At 43.1% G+C, this 16256-nt stretch overlaps 1 protein-coding gene and 1 long non-coding RNA gene across 4 annotated transcripts in view; one reads left to right on the top strand and one right to left on the bottom strand.

The window, feature by feature from the left end:
- Window positions 1-2687: 2687 nt before the first annotated feature.
- Window positions 2688-6604, bottom strand: LOC129669812 (uncharacterized). Its single transcript, XR_008719081.1, has 2 exons — window positions 6569-6604; window positions 2688-2934 (listed from the first exon to the last, which is right to left on the bottom strand). It is a non-coding gene; the product is annotated as an uncharacterized LOC129669812 (long non-coding RNA).
- Window positions 6605-6744: 140 nt separating this feature from the next.
- Window positions 6745-16256, top strand: part of Ipo9 (importin 9) — a 48330-nt gene continuing 38818 nt past the window's right edge. Inside the window, exons 1-2 of one of the 3 annotated variants that reach the window (XM_055598052.1) lie at window positions 6860-6939; window positions 11133-11250. In XM_055598052.1, the coding sequence (XP_055454027.1) occupies window positions 11196-11250 (55 nt within the window). In that variant the 5' untranslated portion in view covers window positions 6860-6939; window positions 11133-11195. Of the gene's footprint in view, window positions 6940-11132; window positions 11251-16256 lie in introns of those variants that run through there. The other 2 variants (XM_055598051.1, XM_055598053.1) reach the window with 2 other exon arrangements.

Here is a 16256-nt window from a genome sequence, read left to right as displayed (position 1 = left end):
AGGACCCAAAAGACATTAATGATGTTTTTAATGACAAAAGGGTTTTGGAGAGGACGTTGTGCTAATTGCAGATCTAATCCAGGGTTCAAGTGCTGAAGGAAGTCAAAAGATTGTCAATTACAGTTCCTTACCATTCTTTACCCTTTCTTCCTGTAGTCCTGGCGTTAGCTAAACTGAAGCTAGTAAGTGGACTCCGTGAACCAAAACCCCTGTGGTAAGAAGAAAAATGGCTATTGCTGCAGGTTGGATAATAGAGATGGATAAGATAACTTTTTTTCTTCCAGCATTGGGTATTGAATCCAGTGTTTCTCATATACTCGGCAAGTACTCCATCACTAAACTAAGTGTGTAGCCCTCATTTAAGATTTATTTATTATGTATACAATGTTCTTTTTGCATGTACACCTGCACACCAGAAGAGGGCACCAGATTTCATTATAGATGGTTGTGAGCCACCATGTGGTTGCTGGGAATTGAACTCAAGCCCTTTGGAAGAGCAGCCAGTGCTCTTAACCTCTGAGCCATCTCTCCAGCTCCCCCCTGCTTTTTTTGTTTTTTAAAGAAGGACATCGTTTCACTAAGTTGCCTGTAATGGTCCTGAATTCGCTAAATATTCCAGGCGAGCTTTGAATTTGATGATTCTACACAAACACACACATACACACTCTCTCACATAAGTAACTGGGATTTCAGGCTGCATCAGTAGGCTCTGTAAGAACTCATAAGAGTTCCCATCAAGGAGGCTATGAAAATAAGTAAGTAAATAGATACACAAATAAAATAAAGGGTTCCGAATGACCAAAGCCTGAAGACACTGCTCTTATAATGACTGGCCTTACCTATTCAGTCCTCAGCCTGCTCAGGGATAACAGGAGCACCAGCTTGGGCTCTTCCCACCATTGCCCAGGGAACACTGCTACATTCCAGCCCTGGAAGCTCATGCTGCTGCAGGGAAGATGGAGGAAACTGGATAGCAGCAGAGTCTTGAAAGAAAGAAAATCACTGAAAATTACACGCATTTATACTAGTTCATCCAGTCTGATGTCTTGGCCATTTTTCTTAATGATTATCTCACAGGGAATATTCTCAGGCATGTGATCGTGAAAGGCGAACGCTGGTTCCTTGATGCTACCTTTCATCAGTGGCACCAGGAGGATGTCTTTCAGACCAGCAACAGCAGCATGCAAGAATGTGTTAGGAATAAAATTCCCAGGCTCTGACCCAGATTTGCGAAGTCAAATCTGTAGAGGAAGTGCCTAGCAAATGTTGCAGCAGTTCCTCTAGTGAATCGAAAGCATAAGAGCCTTCACTTTGAGATGTTTAATGTCTGAAGACCCCCAGATGAAAAGTGTCTATGGTCTAATTCAAATGTTAACACCTCAAAGTCACTTTTCTCCTACCGAGGTTTCTGGGAGTTAACAGTAAAAATACGTGCTTTGGGGTAGAAGTGAGGAAGGCTCTGCATCTTCCCTGAGTGCAGCCTCCGGTGGAGAACTTCCTTCCTCTGCAGCGTCTCCCTGGCAAACTGTGGGGATTCAGTGGAGGAATCCTGTTGGAGGTCTCATCCAGACTGCTGTTCTTCTGATGGATTCTTTTTCTGGTAATAGAATAAGAAAAGTAAAATAAAATCTAGTTTGCATTTCTCTGATGGAATGTTCTCCCAGCACCAGCCCTCTCCCTTCTTTAAATGGTAACTGCTGAGTCTGAGAACCTAGCCAGACCCTCCTTCCCACAAGGCAGCCAACAGCTGTGGGGCTCCAGCATGCCAGAAAGGCCTATATCTCTGCTCAGCCCACAGAGTTCTACACAGTGAGAATAAAGTATCTAAGTCCTTAGATTCAAACTTGCCTTTTCCTGCACTAGGATCTAATACAGGACTACTGCACAAATGAAACAAAAATTCTCTTTAAAAATTTTTTTTTCCCCAGAAAGAGCTTCATAGATTTCCAAACTCACAAACCAGCTTATATGGCCATGGAAGTGTTGAGGGCTGTTTCGGAAGTGGTTTTATTTCAAATTTGTCAGTTTAAAGTGCCCCTATAAGAGCACTTTTGTGTAGAGCATTTAAAAATCACTAGTACTGGATGTCCTGAGCACAGGGACTAAGCACGGAAGGACTAAGGCCCAAGGAGAGCAAGTGTAAAACAATTGCACTAAAATCACCCCCTTCCCATCCAGCCAGCTCCTGGACCATCATCTCCCTCCCCGGGCATTTCTCTAAGGAAGATGTAAGGAGCCAAGTCCCACACTGCAGCCAGTTTCCGGTGCTGCTGTGCTGCGTCCCACCCCCACTTCCTAACGTTCTTTTGTTTATTGCTTTTAACCAAACAAAACTGTAAAAGAGTTCCAGGCCCTGCTTCCTTTCCTCCCCCTCCCCATCCTGTTTTACACATCGCTGCTCCAAAAAGGGTCTGTATTTCTTAAATGCATGGCATTGCTCAGGTGGAGGGTGGGCAAGAATGTTCACTTTTTAAAACTTACTGTGTAGAAAGGCCCAAACCAGGATATGTGTGTCACTGTGTGTTTGTCTGATTTTCCTCATTTGACCCTCACCTATTCTAGTCTGTCCCCTTTTATACCTAATGTAGAAAAGGCAAAACTGAATCTGGAAAGCAAATTGTTGTATATAGTTGCGGTAACAATCATGAAGAGAGCTGGGCTGTCCCCTCAGTAATTCATTTTAAATAAAAAAAAAAAAAAAAAAAGAAAGAAATTGGTTGAAAATTAAATCCATGCCTTGGCCAGCTGAAATGGCCTCCTCTATCGCTAGAGGCTACCCTTACCTGGGTCCTCTGTCCATCAGGCATGTCTCCATCCAGCAGAATTCATCTGTTCACTGCCATTTGCGTTTCAATAAAGTTATCTCCTGTATTGTCCACTGGTTTTCTAGCTCACTCTGCCTGGTTTCTGTGTCCATTTTTCTGATTGCTTGACCTGGAATGTCAGACAGCTTGTGGTTATTTGCCTAACTCAGAAAGCAAACCTCACCTGCTTGTGTCTGACCAAATGCTAAGCAGGAGTCTTTCCACTTCTGTTTTGCTGGCCACAAAGAGCCCTACCTTGAACACTGTGGACTCGGTTTCTGTCCTTTGTTTTTAGTTGCTACAATAAACAACCATATCCAAAAAGCAACTTGGGGGGGTGGGTTATTTTGTTTTACGGGTTATAGTCCATTGTAAAGGGACTCCAAGGTGGGAACTCTAGGAAGATGTTTGAAGCCAAAACCACTTAGTGGGTTGCTCCCTTTGGTCTTAGAAAGCCAAGGTCCACCTGCAGGGGACGGCACTAACCACAGTGGGCTGGGTCCAATTATGTCAATTAGCAATTACGAAATGGATCACAGACTTGTTCATAGGCCAATCTGATCCAGTTAATTCTTCAGTTGAGTCTTTCTCTTTCCAGGTGATTCCAGGTTTGTCTCAAGTTAGTAACTGAAGCTAACTACGAGTTTCCCTCACCAGAAATCAAGGCTTCCGGTGTGGGGGTCAGGAAGGCTCTTGAGTCCTCCCTTCACTGCAAAGTTTGAAGATGTGCCACCCTCTAGGTTGGTGGTTCTCAATCTGTGGGTCATGACCCCCTGGGCGGTGACCAACTCTTTCATATATCAGATATTACATGACAATTCATAACAGTAGCAAAATTACAGTTATGAAGTAGCAACAAAAGTAATATTATGGTTGGGAGTCTCTGCAAGATGAGATATTAAAGAGTCACAGCATTAGGAAAGTTGAGAGCCACTGCTCTAGACACTACCTAATTTTTCTTTTGGGGGAGAAGTGAACTTAGCTAGAAGGACAGCTGTTTTAGTGGAGTCCAGTTTCTTCTAGCCACTAAGACAGGAAATAAGCCTTACTATTGTCTACTAAGGAATTGCAGAATGAAGAGGCAGGCACACTCTCTCTGAAAGCATTGTGGTAACACAAGCCACCTTGGCCCTTGTAACATGGGAGGTGACAGATGGGTTTAGAGCACTCCTCAAGAATGTTCTTTAAAAAAAAAAAAAAAGAATTCAGACTAAGCAATTTAGTCTTCAGTCTAAATTGTTCAGTTATCATTTAGCAACTGCAGTCTTGGGCTGTTTGGGGAATTGCTAGCTGATTTCCCCCAAGATTTCTGAATAAAAGAAATGTTCCTAGAAAGTACTCACTTCTAAATCTTAAATCTTGGTAAATCTTTGCAGTTTACCAAGAAATACCTGCTCTGAGTTCCAAGAACATGTCACTCCATCCCTTCTGCAACTGTGTGCTTGCCACTTTGGCCTGTGTTTTTAACCCCTTGCTCTAATCATCTCTATTGGGTAGTGTCCCTATGCTGCAGCCATTTCCTTCGATTGGTCCTTGTTGGCCACATGAAACTACTCTTGTTCCCCTACCTCTCCAGCTGTAATTCCCTAGGGGGTAGAAGGAAGAATGCCTGACTAACTAGATGGCTCAGGGGATGGCACTTGCCACACCTAACATAAAGGGGGACCTCTACAGGTGTCCCAAGGTGTATGTCCATGCATGTGTGCATGACACCTACGCACATGCACACACATACACAGGAAAGACTTTTTAAAACTTATTCTTTGTAAATATCACATCATGCACCCCAGTCCTACTCATCTCCCATCTCATCTTCGTATCTGCCCTTGCAACCTTTCTGCAAAAAATAAAAAGTAAGATAAAATTAAAAAAAAAAAAAAAACAAACGAGCAAAGAAACCCAAACATCTTGTTGTGGAAGCTGTAGTGTGTCACAGTGTATCATACGGTACACCCTTTTGTCCACACCTGTACTTGTGAAACCTTCATTACAATGAGACATTGGTCTATTTTGAGGCTTCTGTTACACTATCTATATTGGATCCTTACAGGAATTCCTCTCAGATATCCTGTTGTTGCCCTGTGTCATGAAGGTCATTCAGCTTTGGATCTGCAGGACTGGCCCTTTCACAGGCTCCAGCAGATGGTAGATGAGGCAGATGCTGGGATGGGCCAACTCAAAGTCTGCATCTGGGCTAGGGAGGTAGCTGAGTTGGGCAGCCCACCAGGGTGAGCTCTCCAGCACTGCCCCTGATATCTCACCCAACGCCACTGCCAACGAGGGGTAGGGTCAGCCCTCCTTTCATGTCCTTGGGGATGGCTTGACCATGCCTTTGCCACTAGGGTCAGCTTTCCCTCCTGCCACAGGTGGGGAGGGAGAGGGGGAAAGAGAGCACTCTCCCTTGCCCATGCCACCCTACAGCAGACAAGGGGCGGGCCTTCTGTGCTCACTGTCTCAGGGCTAGTTCACCTACTCCTTTGCCATCAGGGCCAGCTCTACTGTTCTGCCCAGGACAGGGACAGGGCCAGTTCAGCATAGTGCCTCAGGTGGCACCAGGGACAGCTTCATGACCTTTGCCACTAACATGGCATCAGCAGACCCTTCTGCCATAGGACCACAGACCCAGACATGTTGAGCCTGGCAGCAGCATGGGTATGGATGTCTCAGATGGCAGCTCAAGCCACTCGAATCAGCATTTCCCTCCTTGGTAGTACGGCCCTCAGATAGCCACATGGTCTCTTGTAGTACTACAGACCACAGACATGGCCACCATGGCCTTTTAAGGTAACTTGGGCCACAAACATTGACAGACTGCAGCCTGACTACAAACCCAGGCATGACCCTTGGTGGCAGCCTGGGCCGGGCCCTCACCATGGCCGCATGTATCTGCCTATTCCTCTCCGACTTCAAATCGCAAGTTCCGCCTTTCTCCACAGTGTATAACCCCTTGGCTTTGCTTTCTCTTCCATCTCTCCAGCATGTACTCCATCTTTCCCTTCTTGCCATCATACATCCGTTCATCATAGTGGCACTACAGCAGGTCTTCGGGTGTCTTTCTTCTGGCCTCCCCCTACACTTTTTTTTTAAATAAATTAAGTAATGTTATAAATTTCCGGGATTCACTCTCAGCTGTCACATAATCAGTTTAGAGCCAAATTTGGTGTACCTGTAATCTCAGCACTTGGAGGAGGTAAGAACAGGAAGACCAAGGCAGGGAGTTCAAAGCCAGTAGCAGCTACATAGCAAGTTTAAGGCCAGCCTGGGCCATGTGTGACCCTGTCTCAAAACAAAATAACAACAGGTAAATATTTAAAAAAAATCATTCTAGAGAAATGCTCCTTTATGTATAGGAACTCTGCCCTGGACAGTCAGTTTCTCATTTTGAGATTGGGTTCATCTAAGATAAAAAGTTGGGGAACTGGATCTTTCTAAAGTGAGCACTCCCCACTGGCAATTTCACTTCAGTTTCTCCGCATGTCCCCTTTTCTCTGTCCTCTCACCCAGCTAAAACGTGAACGGGCCCAATTGTATCAATGTTATTTTTAGTTGGGATGAGGTTAGTTGGGAAGAGGGTGTTAGGTTAAAATAGGTGCTATTTCTGACCCCCTTCTTCAAAGCCCTCTACATCCATTTCCAGCCTACCTCTGCCCTAACATATCTTAGATCTGAGCCTAGAATCGTGTATCATGGCCTTTATTTCAAGTGCGTTTTCTAACAGCTCGTGCGACTTTAGGACTATAAACGGGATTCAGTGTTGAACTCACATCAGAGGCGTTCATTCCTTGTCGGCAAAAGCGCGGTTCGGTTCCAGCAGCAGAAGGCGCTGTCTCCGGAGGCTGCAGGCTATCCCCGCCCCCTCCCGCTCCCGCGTACTTAGATGCGCAGGCGCGGCTTCGCGGATTGGCCGTACGCGGGAGCCGTCATTCGGTGGCGGGTCTCGGCCGCGGGGCTGGCGGGCTGAGGGGAGGAAAGATGGCGGCAGCGGCGGCAGCTGGTACAGCTTCTGGACTACCGGGTCCAGTGGCACAGGGATTGAAGGAGGCGTTGGTGGATACCCTCACCGGGATCCTGTCCCCCGTGCAGGAGGTGCGGGCGGCTGCAGAGGAGCAGATTAAGGTGCTGGAGGTGACTGAGGGTGAGTGAGGAGGGACCGTCACGAGGATGGCTCTGACCAGGGCCGGCCGCACAGTCCGCTGACCGCAGGGATCTGGGGAGCCTGAGCCAGGTGGTGCGGTGGGCGCCAGGAGCGGATTAGGGAACGTGGGGCTTGGGGTGCCGCTGGTGCCTGTCCTAGAGGAAGGGAGGCGCGTTTGAAAGGAGAGGGTCGGGGGAGGTGGAGCCTAAGCGGAGATGGGGTGGGTGAGGACTTGAAAAGCTAGACCGTGGCTGGGTTCTGCAATGGGCAGAAATGGAGTTCGACGTGGTGCTGTCGGTGTCGCGCAGTCTGGAGGATATCTGAGCTCAAGACAAGGTCTTTTGCTGCTGTTTTTTTTTTGTTTGTTTGTTTGTTTTTGTTTTTTTTTTTCACCAGCTCGGTTGTAGTGGGATCAGGGAGGGGGACTTGCGAAGTGTGAGAGTTAAGGCCCTCGAGAAGGGGCTGCCATCAAACAAGTTTTCGCATCAGAGTTTTAAACCCGGCTGGTTGTTCAGACACCTCACGTTTTCCTAGAAATTAACTCTGTTAGATGCTTACACTGCTTCACCTTCCCGACCTGCTTTCCGTTTTTGTTTTGTTTTGTTTTTTAAGACTCATTGGCAGTTATTAAATACTGTGCATTTCTATGTACAGGAACCGATCTTTCTTTGTTTTCATTCTTTGTTCTCATCCTCCCGTTATGTTCTTTAAAGTGATAGAGAAGAAACTATTAGTTTGACGTTTTCATTTAATTTCCTGCATTAGTGGGCTTTCATCAGACCCATTTTACAAAGAACAGAAAAATTGGTAAAAATCTCCTTGGTTTTGTGTAAGAAATGTATCTGATCAGAATTTCAATGAAAGACCAGATGCTCGGAATCCCTAAGCTCAAGAGAATATTTTCACTACTCCTTAAACTTAGGCCTCTACAGAAATATGGAGATTGTTCCCATATTTGACCAACCACCCTCAAAGCCTTGGGTTAATGCTCCTACAGGACCTATTTTTATTGCAAGGGGGAGAAAATTTCCCTTTAATTTAGTTTTGTATTCACTTGTTGTATGAAGAACTATTGAAGGAAAGTTTCCTTCTGTTGGGATTGTTGGGATTCAGTATCTAATAGGTTAAGGACCATTTTGGAAGGCCAGTTGTAGTTTTATACCATACCTGACTGTCTTAATAGAGGGAACCATGGGTGGGAAAAAGCTGTTGGAAGGCATTGCATAACTTGACCTGCAGTTTTTAGGTAAAATTCCTTGGCTTAACATTTAATGTCTCTGCCACCCTTGGTATATTGATAGAAACCTTACTAAATTTAACTTCCTACTTGCATTTAGTTGCTGGTCTGACACAAACTGATTATCTTAATTAAACCTTTAACGAATGATACCCAGTGTTTGTGCTACCCTGAAATGTTTGTCTGACACCTTGCTGTGAAAGGTGGATTGTGCCTACACTGTACGGTAGCAGTAGTCTTGCGCTGATTGCTTCTTTAGCTCTAGCCAGATACTATGGCCTTATCTAGCCAAAATCAGTTATAAACTTCTTTTGAAGTTCTTGTCTCCTACTCTTGTGATCTTGAAATCAAAGTCTTGATCTAGTCCAGTGACGAAGAAATAGATAAGCTGCGCCTCAACTCTCCTTTTCCCATAACCTATTGATAATGTGCTGTGTGGCATAATGAGAGAGGCAAGGGCAGACTTTGATACAGTAACAGGAATGGTGGTCTGGTAGTGACAGCATACAGCTCACGTATAGAATGTGGTACAGAGTTGGATCAAGCCTGGAGTTGAATATACCATGTTGGACTCTTAGTGGCTTTAAAATAGTCTTGTCCCCTTCTGTTCCTATTTTTAGTTAGAGGATAGTGGTTTGTTCTTTACGTATCTTTTTCGTGAGTGGCCTTTAATCTTTTCAATCTTACATTCCACTGACTCTCTTAGATACTGCATAAGGTAAGCTAAGGGCTTCTTCTCTAGCTATGGCTCTTTACATGAAATGACAGCACCTGGTCTCTAGGAGTCCACAAGCTTCTTAGCCTTAGATTGTCAGGACAGTGTTCCTGTTATGAAAATAACGGACCTTTCTTGCAAATGAAGAAATGATTTTTTTTTTCACCCTTGGAATTGCTTTTTTAGTTCTGTCCGTCCCCCCCCCCCCCCCCCCCCCGAAAAACAAACCTTGCTTTCTGGTCATTTAAAACATCTTCCTTAAAATTTGAAGTTAATGAGAGTTGGTGTGTATTATTTTTGTGTTTTGGTAATTTTCTTTTTTGTTCCATAGAGCACAGGGTCAGGTAATTAGCAGATCTAGTCCCTCAGCCTCTTAAAAAGCTGCACTGTGAGCCATTTGCTGTTGCCTCACGTAGGATTCTGGACCTCATGGTTTATAAGATTTTCAGTTTTGTTTTTTGTTTTTTTTTTTTTTGTTTTTTTTTTTTTGTTGTTGTTGTTTTTTCCTAAAAACAGGGTTTTTCTGTAGCCCTGGTTGTCCTGGAACTCACACTCTGTAAACCAGACTGGCCTCGAACTCAGAGAGATCTGCCTGTCTCTGCCTCCCAAGTGTAGGCGTTGAAGGTGTGTGCCACAACTGCCAGTCTTGTGACTCATTATTTTTGCCAGAAAGGTGTGTACCTTTCTTGGCTGCCAGGTAATGAGCTCTACCCTGGAACATTACTTTGTGCAAAGATTTCTGACTTGTAGGGGAAAGGCACAGATCAGTTGTTACTTATTAGAGGGAAGGTTAAGAAAGTTTTGGCCAAATTATATCAGAAATAGAATATTTCTTTTAGTTTTGGGGGCTGAATTTAGGCCTTGTGTATGATAGGCAAATATTCCGCTACCTCCATACATCCCCAGCCTTATAGAGTGGGTTCCACTAAGCACTTCTTTTAAGAAGTGGGTTTCCAGCCAGGTGCAGTGGCACATGCCTGTAATCCCAGCACTTGGGAGGGAAAGGCAGGTAGATATCTGTGAGTTGGAGGCCAGCCTGGTGTACAAATTGATGACTCCTATTTTATTAGCCTGATGACCTAGAAAGATTTTCTTGAATTTCTGCACCTGCCCTTTTCCCTAGTCACTGGCAACTAGGGGAACCCTGAAAACTTTACATAGTTAAAGCCTTGTTACCATGCATCAAGAAGGAGATACCACCAGTTTACCACCCTCTTAACCACACATAAAGGAGAAGATGGTGTCAGTTCCCAAACCTCACCAGGTGTCACTGCAGCCCTGGGGAAAGTCTGTATGGAAAGTCTGGAGTTTGTGTGTCTTGTGTGGTATTAAGCAGATAAGTGTTCCCTTTCATTTTTCTTAAGAAGATTGAGGGTTTGAGTTTGATTAACAGAGTTTGTGACCCACATAGGGTAAAAGTAAAGGTTTTTTTGTTGTTTTGTTTTGTTTTGTTTTTTAGCATGTTTTTGTAATCCTGTGTCGTCAGTACACAGGGACATAGCAAGCATGCGCTAACATGGGTATTATACAGGAGAGGCTGTAGATTACCGAAGGTCTCTTGCCTCAGAACCTTAATGTTCTGTCAACTTCATTTTTTTAAATTAAACTTATGGTAAAACGTAAGATTTTTTTAGAATGTCACCTCTTTGTTCTGGCATATTGGTGCTTTACTTCTCCTATCTCAGAACAGAAGGCCTCCTTTTTCTTCTACTTCCTATCTTTCTTTAAGAGGAGACCCTGAGTGTTGGGTGAGTAACTTCCATGCACAGTCTTTGTTCTCTGGCTGGCACAGCTGAGATTTTTGTAAAAATAACTAGGTTTAGATCTCGTCTTTTTTTTTTTTTCTCGTTATTTATTTTTGTCTGTTAAAAATGAATGTACCCCACCCCACCCTGACCACCAACATTTGCCCTTGACTAGGCTTTTTGTCTTTTTTTTCTTTCTTTTATTTCTGGGCTTAGGATTGAACCCAGGGCATTCTAGCCAGGCAAGCATTCTACAATAGAGCCATGGTCCCAGCCCAGTCTTCTCTGCCTTGCTTCCCAGAGAATACATGATTCCTCTCTATCTCCCACCCTTGCGCTGAACAGAGAATATTGAGCATTCTCTGTCTCAGTTTCCCTGGCATTCAGATGCTGCTCAGTTATGAATGATGATTTCCCCTTAGACGCCTAGAGAGATGATCCTGGTGGCTGGAAATGCTTTCTGGTTCTCATGGGCACTTTTCTGGCTTTCTTACAGTATAGCATAAGCACTGTCCACCTGCGAAGGGCACCCCGCAAGGATCCAGACGCACTCCTGGGCATGTGGCGGGCACTGAACCGAGCGGAAGGCGGCCACGCTCGGAAAAAGGCCAGTGGTAGAGTTTTCTTTTCCCTTTAAGTTATGGTTTTGTGGTGCTTACCCACCCCCATGAGAGATAGGGGGCTTCTCCAGAGTGCTGCTTAAAACTCTTCCCTACAGATAGTCTCTGTTCACAGTTCTCCCTAAAGTTGGCTCTCAAGGCACCGTCAAATCTTAGGTCTCACTCGTAGACTCATAAGAATAGTAGTATGCATTTCTTAACTTATCCTTTATCCTCCCTGCCCTCTTTTACATTTTTCCTTCAAAGCCAAAGTTTACACGGGTATTTGTTGCCAAATAGGGTAAGAGAAAGGAGAGCAAAGATCACCAGAAAGGGGGAACAAACACCCAGAAGACTAGAAAATTCATCTAATGCGGGAAATGAGACTAGAAAGTGAGAGAGAAGCAAAGGATTTCTTAGAAAGGCCAGAGGATGTCAGTTTGGAGTGGAGTTGCCCAGTAAAGTCAGGTGAAAAAAATCTAAATTAACCAAAAGAAGGCTGTTCGTGTTTCACCTGGAAAAGGGAACTCCGGGAGTTATGTTTCCTGACAAAGTGGCTCTAGAAAGCCAACTTCCTATATCCCTCATAGGAGTGTTCTTTTTAGTTCAGTGTCTTAGATTGAATCTTAGTTTAATCTGAATTAGTCTCTTCCAAGCAAAACGAAAGTCCAGTGTATGTGTCTCATGTATTTTCTCTGCTTTCATTAAATTGTTGCTTGTTTTTAACAGATATACTTAGTTGTATTTTTTTTTTTCCAAAAGTTATCGTATAGATTCAATCAGTAAAAGTCTTCAAATGAGATTTCGTGCTACATTCGATGGGGTTGTCTGCCCTCTTGACAGAATGGTGATGTAAAGAAGCCCTCGTGTTGATCGTAGTCAAGCCCAGGCTGTGAGCCTCAGCAGCTGTTTGTTTTGCTTATATTCTTAAGAATGAAGTTTTGCGTTGTGGAGACACTTCAAAAAAAAAAAAAAATTGTTGTTTGGTTTTCTTGCTTTGCATTAGCTTTCTAGCAGACTTCATTTCAATACCATACCACCACTGTCATTGGATACAAGTCCTCATCCACTTTCAGCTAAATTCATTTTTAGTATGATACTTTTCTCAGGGCTGTGCAATTTAGGAAGAAATTTCCTTTCTTACATCCTACTATGGCCTAATGCAAGTTAGCTTTTTGCCTTTAAAATTGGAAGGTTAACAGTTTTGAAACTCTGGGAACTTAAGAGAAGAGAATATATTATGTTCATTTGACTTTAAATCTTGTTTTAATAAACCAAGCTAATCTTCAGGTTCTCTCTCCTAGTGGACTTAAACAGACGTTGTATTTTCAACCCTCTCTTAGATAAAGGAAATAAACTTTTATAGAAAATTCATCTTAAAATACTCACAGGTGGAGACTCCTAGCTGACTTGCACCCAAGTCCTCCGTGTAGATCTTAATCTTAGACTAATCTGTTCTCTCCGTCCTCTACAGTGTGGTGCTGAGTGGAGCGTGAGGTGTCTTGGTAGGTAACCAGATACAGTTACAGTAGGACTGTGGCAGACAGAAGCTGCCAGCTTTGTGAGCAGCACTAGAGTGCTACTTCCTCCTGACACAGACACCAAAACACCTTTTGTGGAAGTTTTTCTCTGAAAAGTGGACTTGAAATTCTCCAGTTGCAGACAGAACCTCAGATGTAGTGGTCGGTGTGGCGGTTTTCCTGCTTACTCTTTTCAGTTCTCCTTAGTGCCTGTGTGAACTGATGAGAAATAATGTGGTTCCTTTGCCCTTCTCTAAGCCTCGTTATCGCACTAGAACTATGAACAGTCAGTGTTCTCATTTGAAAGATTAAATTCAAATTTATTTAAGCTTTATGGTTTCAATTCAGATTTCAAAGCTTCCTCAAAAAGTCTTATTCCTCGTATCTTTTTCATGCTGTGTATGATTGAATATTTTACTTATTTTTACCTCTATTTGTCCCTATAGGAATGATCCAAAAATGAAGCTCTTGCCAAGAACGTTTAAAATCCACATAAATGTTATTTAAATAGTGCCTTAAAAGAAAGTTCTGTGTGTTCCAAGTAGTTTATGAATATGTTTGTAGGTCATTCTGAAGGAAGTTGCATGAGGCATATTAGAATTGATTCACTGTCTAGGTAGACCAAGATCATTTAGACTCAAGGTGTGAGGTTAGTGTCTTTTTTCACACTAAGTATCTGAATTGCAAGTGCGGGTGCCTTTACTAGTAGTATTCCTTCTTCTTTTTCATTCCATTTGTTTATTCATTCCTTCACGTATTCATTTATTGAGATGGGGCTTGTGCCATGGTAGGTATGTGGAAATTAGAAGACAGCTTGTTGGGGTGGTTCTCTCCTTCCATCGTGTAGGTGCCAGGGATCAAGTTCAGGTCTCAGGCTTAATGGCTAGTGCCTTAGCCTGCTGAACCATCTCATTGGGCTACCTGTTATTTTAAAATTGGATTTTACCTTGTTCTGGAGAGATGGTTCAGTGGTTAACAGCACTAGCTATATTTCCAGAGGACCAGGGTTCAATTCTCAGCTCCCACATGGCAGCTCACAGCCATCTGTAACTTGAGGCCAAGGGATCCACCTTCTTCTGGCCTCCCTTGGGCACTACACAATGTGATGCACGGATATAAATGCAGGTAAAACACCGTATTTGTTTTAAAAATGGGAGAAATTAAGTAGATTCAACAATGGAATTCATGTACCTAAACACTGGTATTTAAAAGGTGTTAATACATCGTGTTAGTGGCACACACTACAGCTCTCCGAGCTGTACACTCCTAGCAGGAGGCAGAGGCAGGTGGATCTCAGCCTGGGCTACATAGTGAGAAATGGTAAGACCTTATCTCAAAAATCCAGGGCAAACCAAAAAAGGCTCTTCTTAAATTATAAATGACTCATCTGCTTTTTAGAGTCCATTCTAAAAGTTGACTCATATATCAGTGGGTTTTAGACACCTGTTTCTTCTCTTGCAATAAATGGCTTTTTATATTTACCGAGAATCTGAATTAGCCAAAATAATCTTAGGAATCAGAGTAAATTTTAGTATCCATTGAGATGATTCTGAAGGTTTTAAATGTTTGTGATTAAATGTTTAAAAAGTAAAATCTATTTTATCGTGCTTTTACAGTTTCATTCTTCCCTGAGTGACATGATGGATGCCACAGAAAATTATTTAAAGCTGCAGTTTAGAGAGGGGCTGGGGTGTATTTCAGCAGTAGAATCCATGCCCAGCAAGAAGAGCCAGCTTTGATCCCTCCTGTTGCAAGAAGTCCATTAATTTAGAATGCCACTTAAAGGCATTGAGCTGGCAGTGGTGGTGCATACCTTTAATCCCAGCACTCAGGAGACAGAGGCAGGGGGATCTCTGAGTACACAGAGAAATCCTGTCTGTAAGAAAGAGAGGGAGAGGGGGAGGGAGGGAGAGGGATATGAAGGCATTGAAAAGAGTGAGCTTTAAGGATTTAGTAAAATTGCAGGATAGAATATAAACAACAGCTTACTTATACAAACGACCTAACTTGTTTCTCAAACTTTTAAAACCATTTATAATTTTAATCAAAAAAGATTACTTTGGAGTAAAACAAACAAGAACTGTAAGAATTTGTTATAGGATATTTCTTTTTTTGGTTTGGTTTGGTTTGGTTTTTTGAGACAGGGTTTCTCTGTGTAGCCTAGACTCGCTTTGTAGACCAGTCTGGCCTCAAACTCACAGTGATCCACCTGCCTCTGCCTCCCTGAGCGCTGGGATTACAGGTGTGCACCTACTGCACCTAGCTGAGGATACTTCTTTTTGATGTGGAAGAGTCATCATTCCTCTAGTTGATACTATAGGTTTTTCAATAGATTTTTTTTTTTTTATTGTATTACTTTCTGTGTCTGGCTGTTTTGCCTGCATGTTTGTCTGTGTACCATGTGCATGCAGTGCCCTCAGAAGCCAGAAAAGGGCATTGGATCCCCTAGGACTAGAGTTAAGGCAGGTTGTGAGCTGCCATATGTGTGCTGGAAATCAAACATGGGTCCTCTTCAAGAGCAGCAAGTCCTTTAACTGCTGAGCCATCTCTCCAGCCCTGCATTAAATATGAACAAACTGGAAAGATATTCTGTTTTTAGCTCAGACAATAGGATATTAGAGATGAGCTGGACAAGTTGATTCTAAGGGTTGTGTAGAAAATCAGGGATTGAAAGGTAACTATAACAACATTGAAAAGAAAAACTACCAGGAGGACAAGCTCTACAGACATTTTAACATTATATAAAATTCCATAACACTGTGGCATAGGCACATAAATAGAGAATTGTAGAATAGAAAGTCTAAAAACTTACACAAGTACCTATGGAAATTGAGTCAAACTAGAGAATCCCTGCCCTGAAAATCTGCTGAAACAATTTTTGTATACCAGTGTGAATCTGCAAGTAGAAGGTTTTGTATCTGACATTATGTGATAGGTCAGAGTCAAAATGCAGAAACACTGCTGGCTCAGTGGTGCATACTCATAATCATGTCTGGTAAGAAGACTGAGGCAAGAAATCTTGAGTTCAAGGTTATCATGAACTACACAGTGACATACTGTCCAAAATAAAAAGATACCAGCGCCATAGGCTTGGTAGCTAATCTTTGTGATTCCAGCTGTTAAGAGGCGAAGACAGAAGAATCATTGCCAATTCCAGGCCAGCCTGGGCTACAGTAAGACCCTGTCTTACTAAAGGCAGTATGTGAAAGGGGGAGGAAATAAAGATGGAACCTTTTTCGTTTTTTGAGATAGTTTCTTTGTGTAGGCTGTCCTGGAACTCTCTCTGAGTTCCAGGCTGGCCTTAAACTCAGATATCTACCAGCCTCTGCCTCCATGCTGGGATTAAGGCGTGTCCCACCACACCTGGTTATATGGAACTTTGGGAATTTTTGTGGTTTTTTTTTGTGTGTGTTGTTGTTTATAATTTATTTTTATTTTATGTTCATTGGCATTTTGTGTGTGTGTGTGTGTGTGTGTGTGTGTGTGTGTGTGTGTGTGTGT

This window comes from Psammomys obesus, unplaced genomic scaffold (genome assembly GCF_907164565.1).
Source record: "Psammomys obesus unplaced genomic scaffold, mPsaObe1.curated_primary_1811, whole genome shotgun sequence".
Taxonomy (NCBI): Eukaryota; Metazoa; Chordata; class Mammalia; order Rodentia; family Muridae; genus Psammomys; species Psammomys obesus.
Note: the sequence above shows the minus strand (reverse complement) of the source record. Positions and strands in the feature narration are given on the sequence as shown.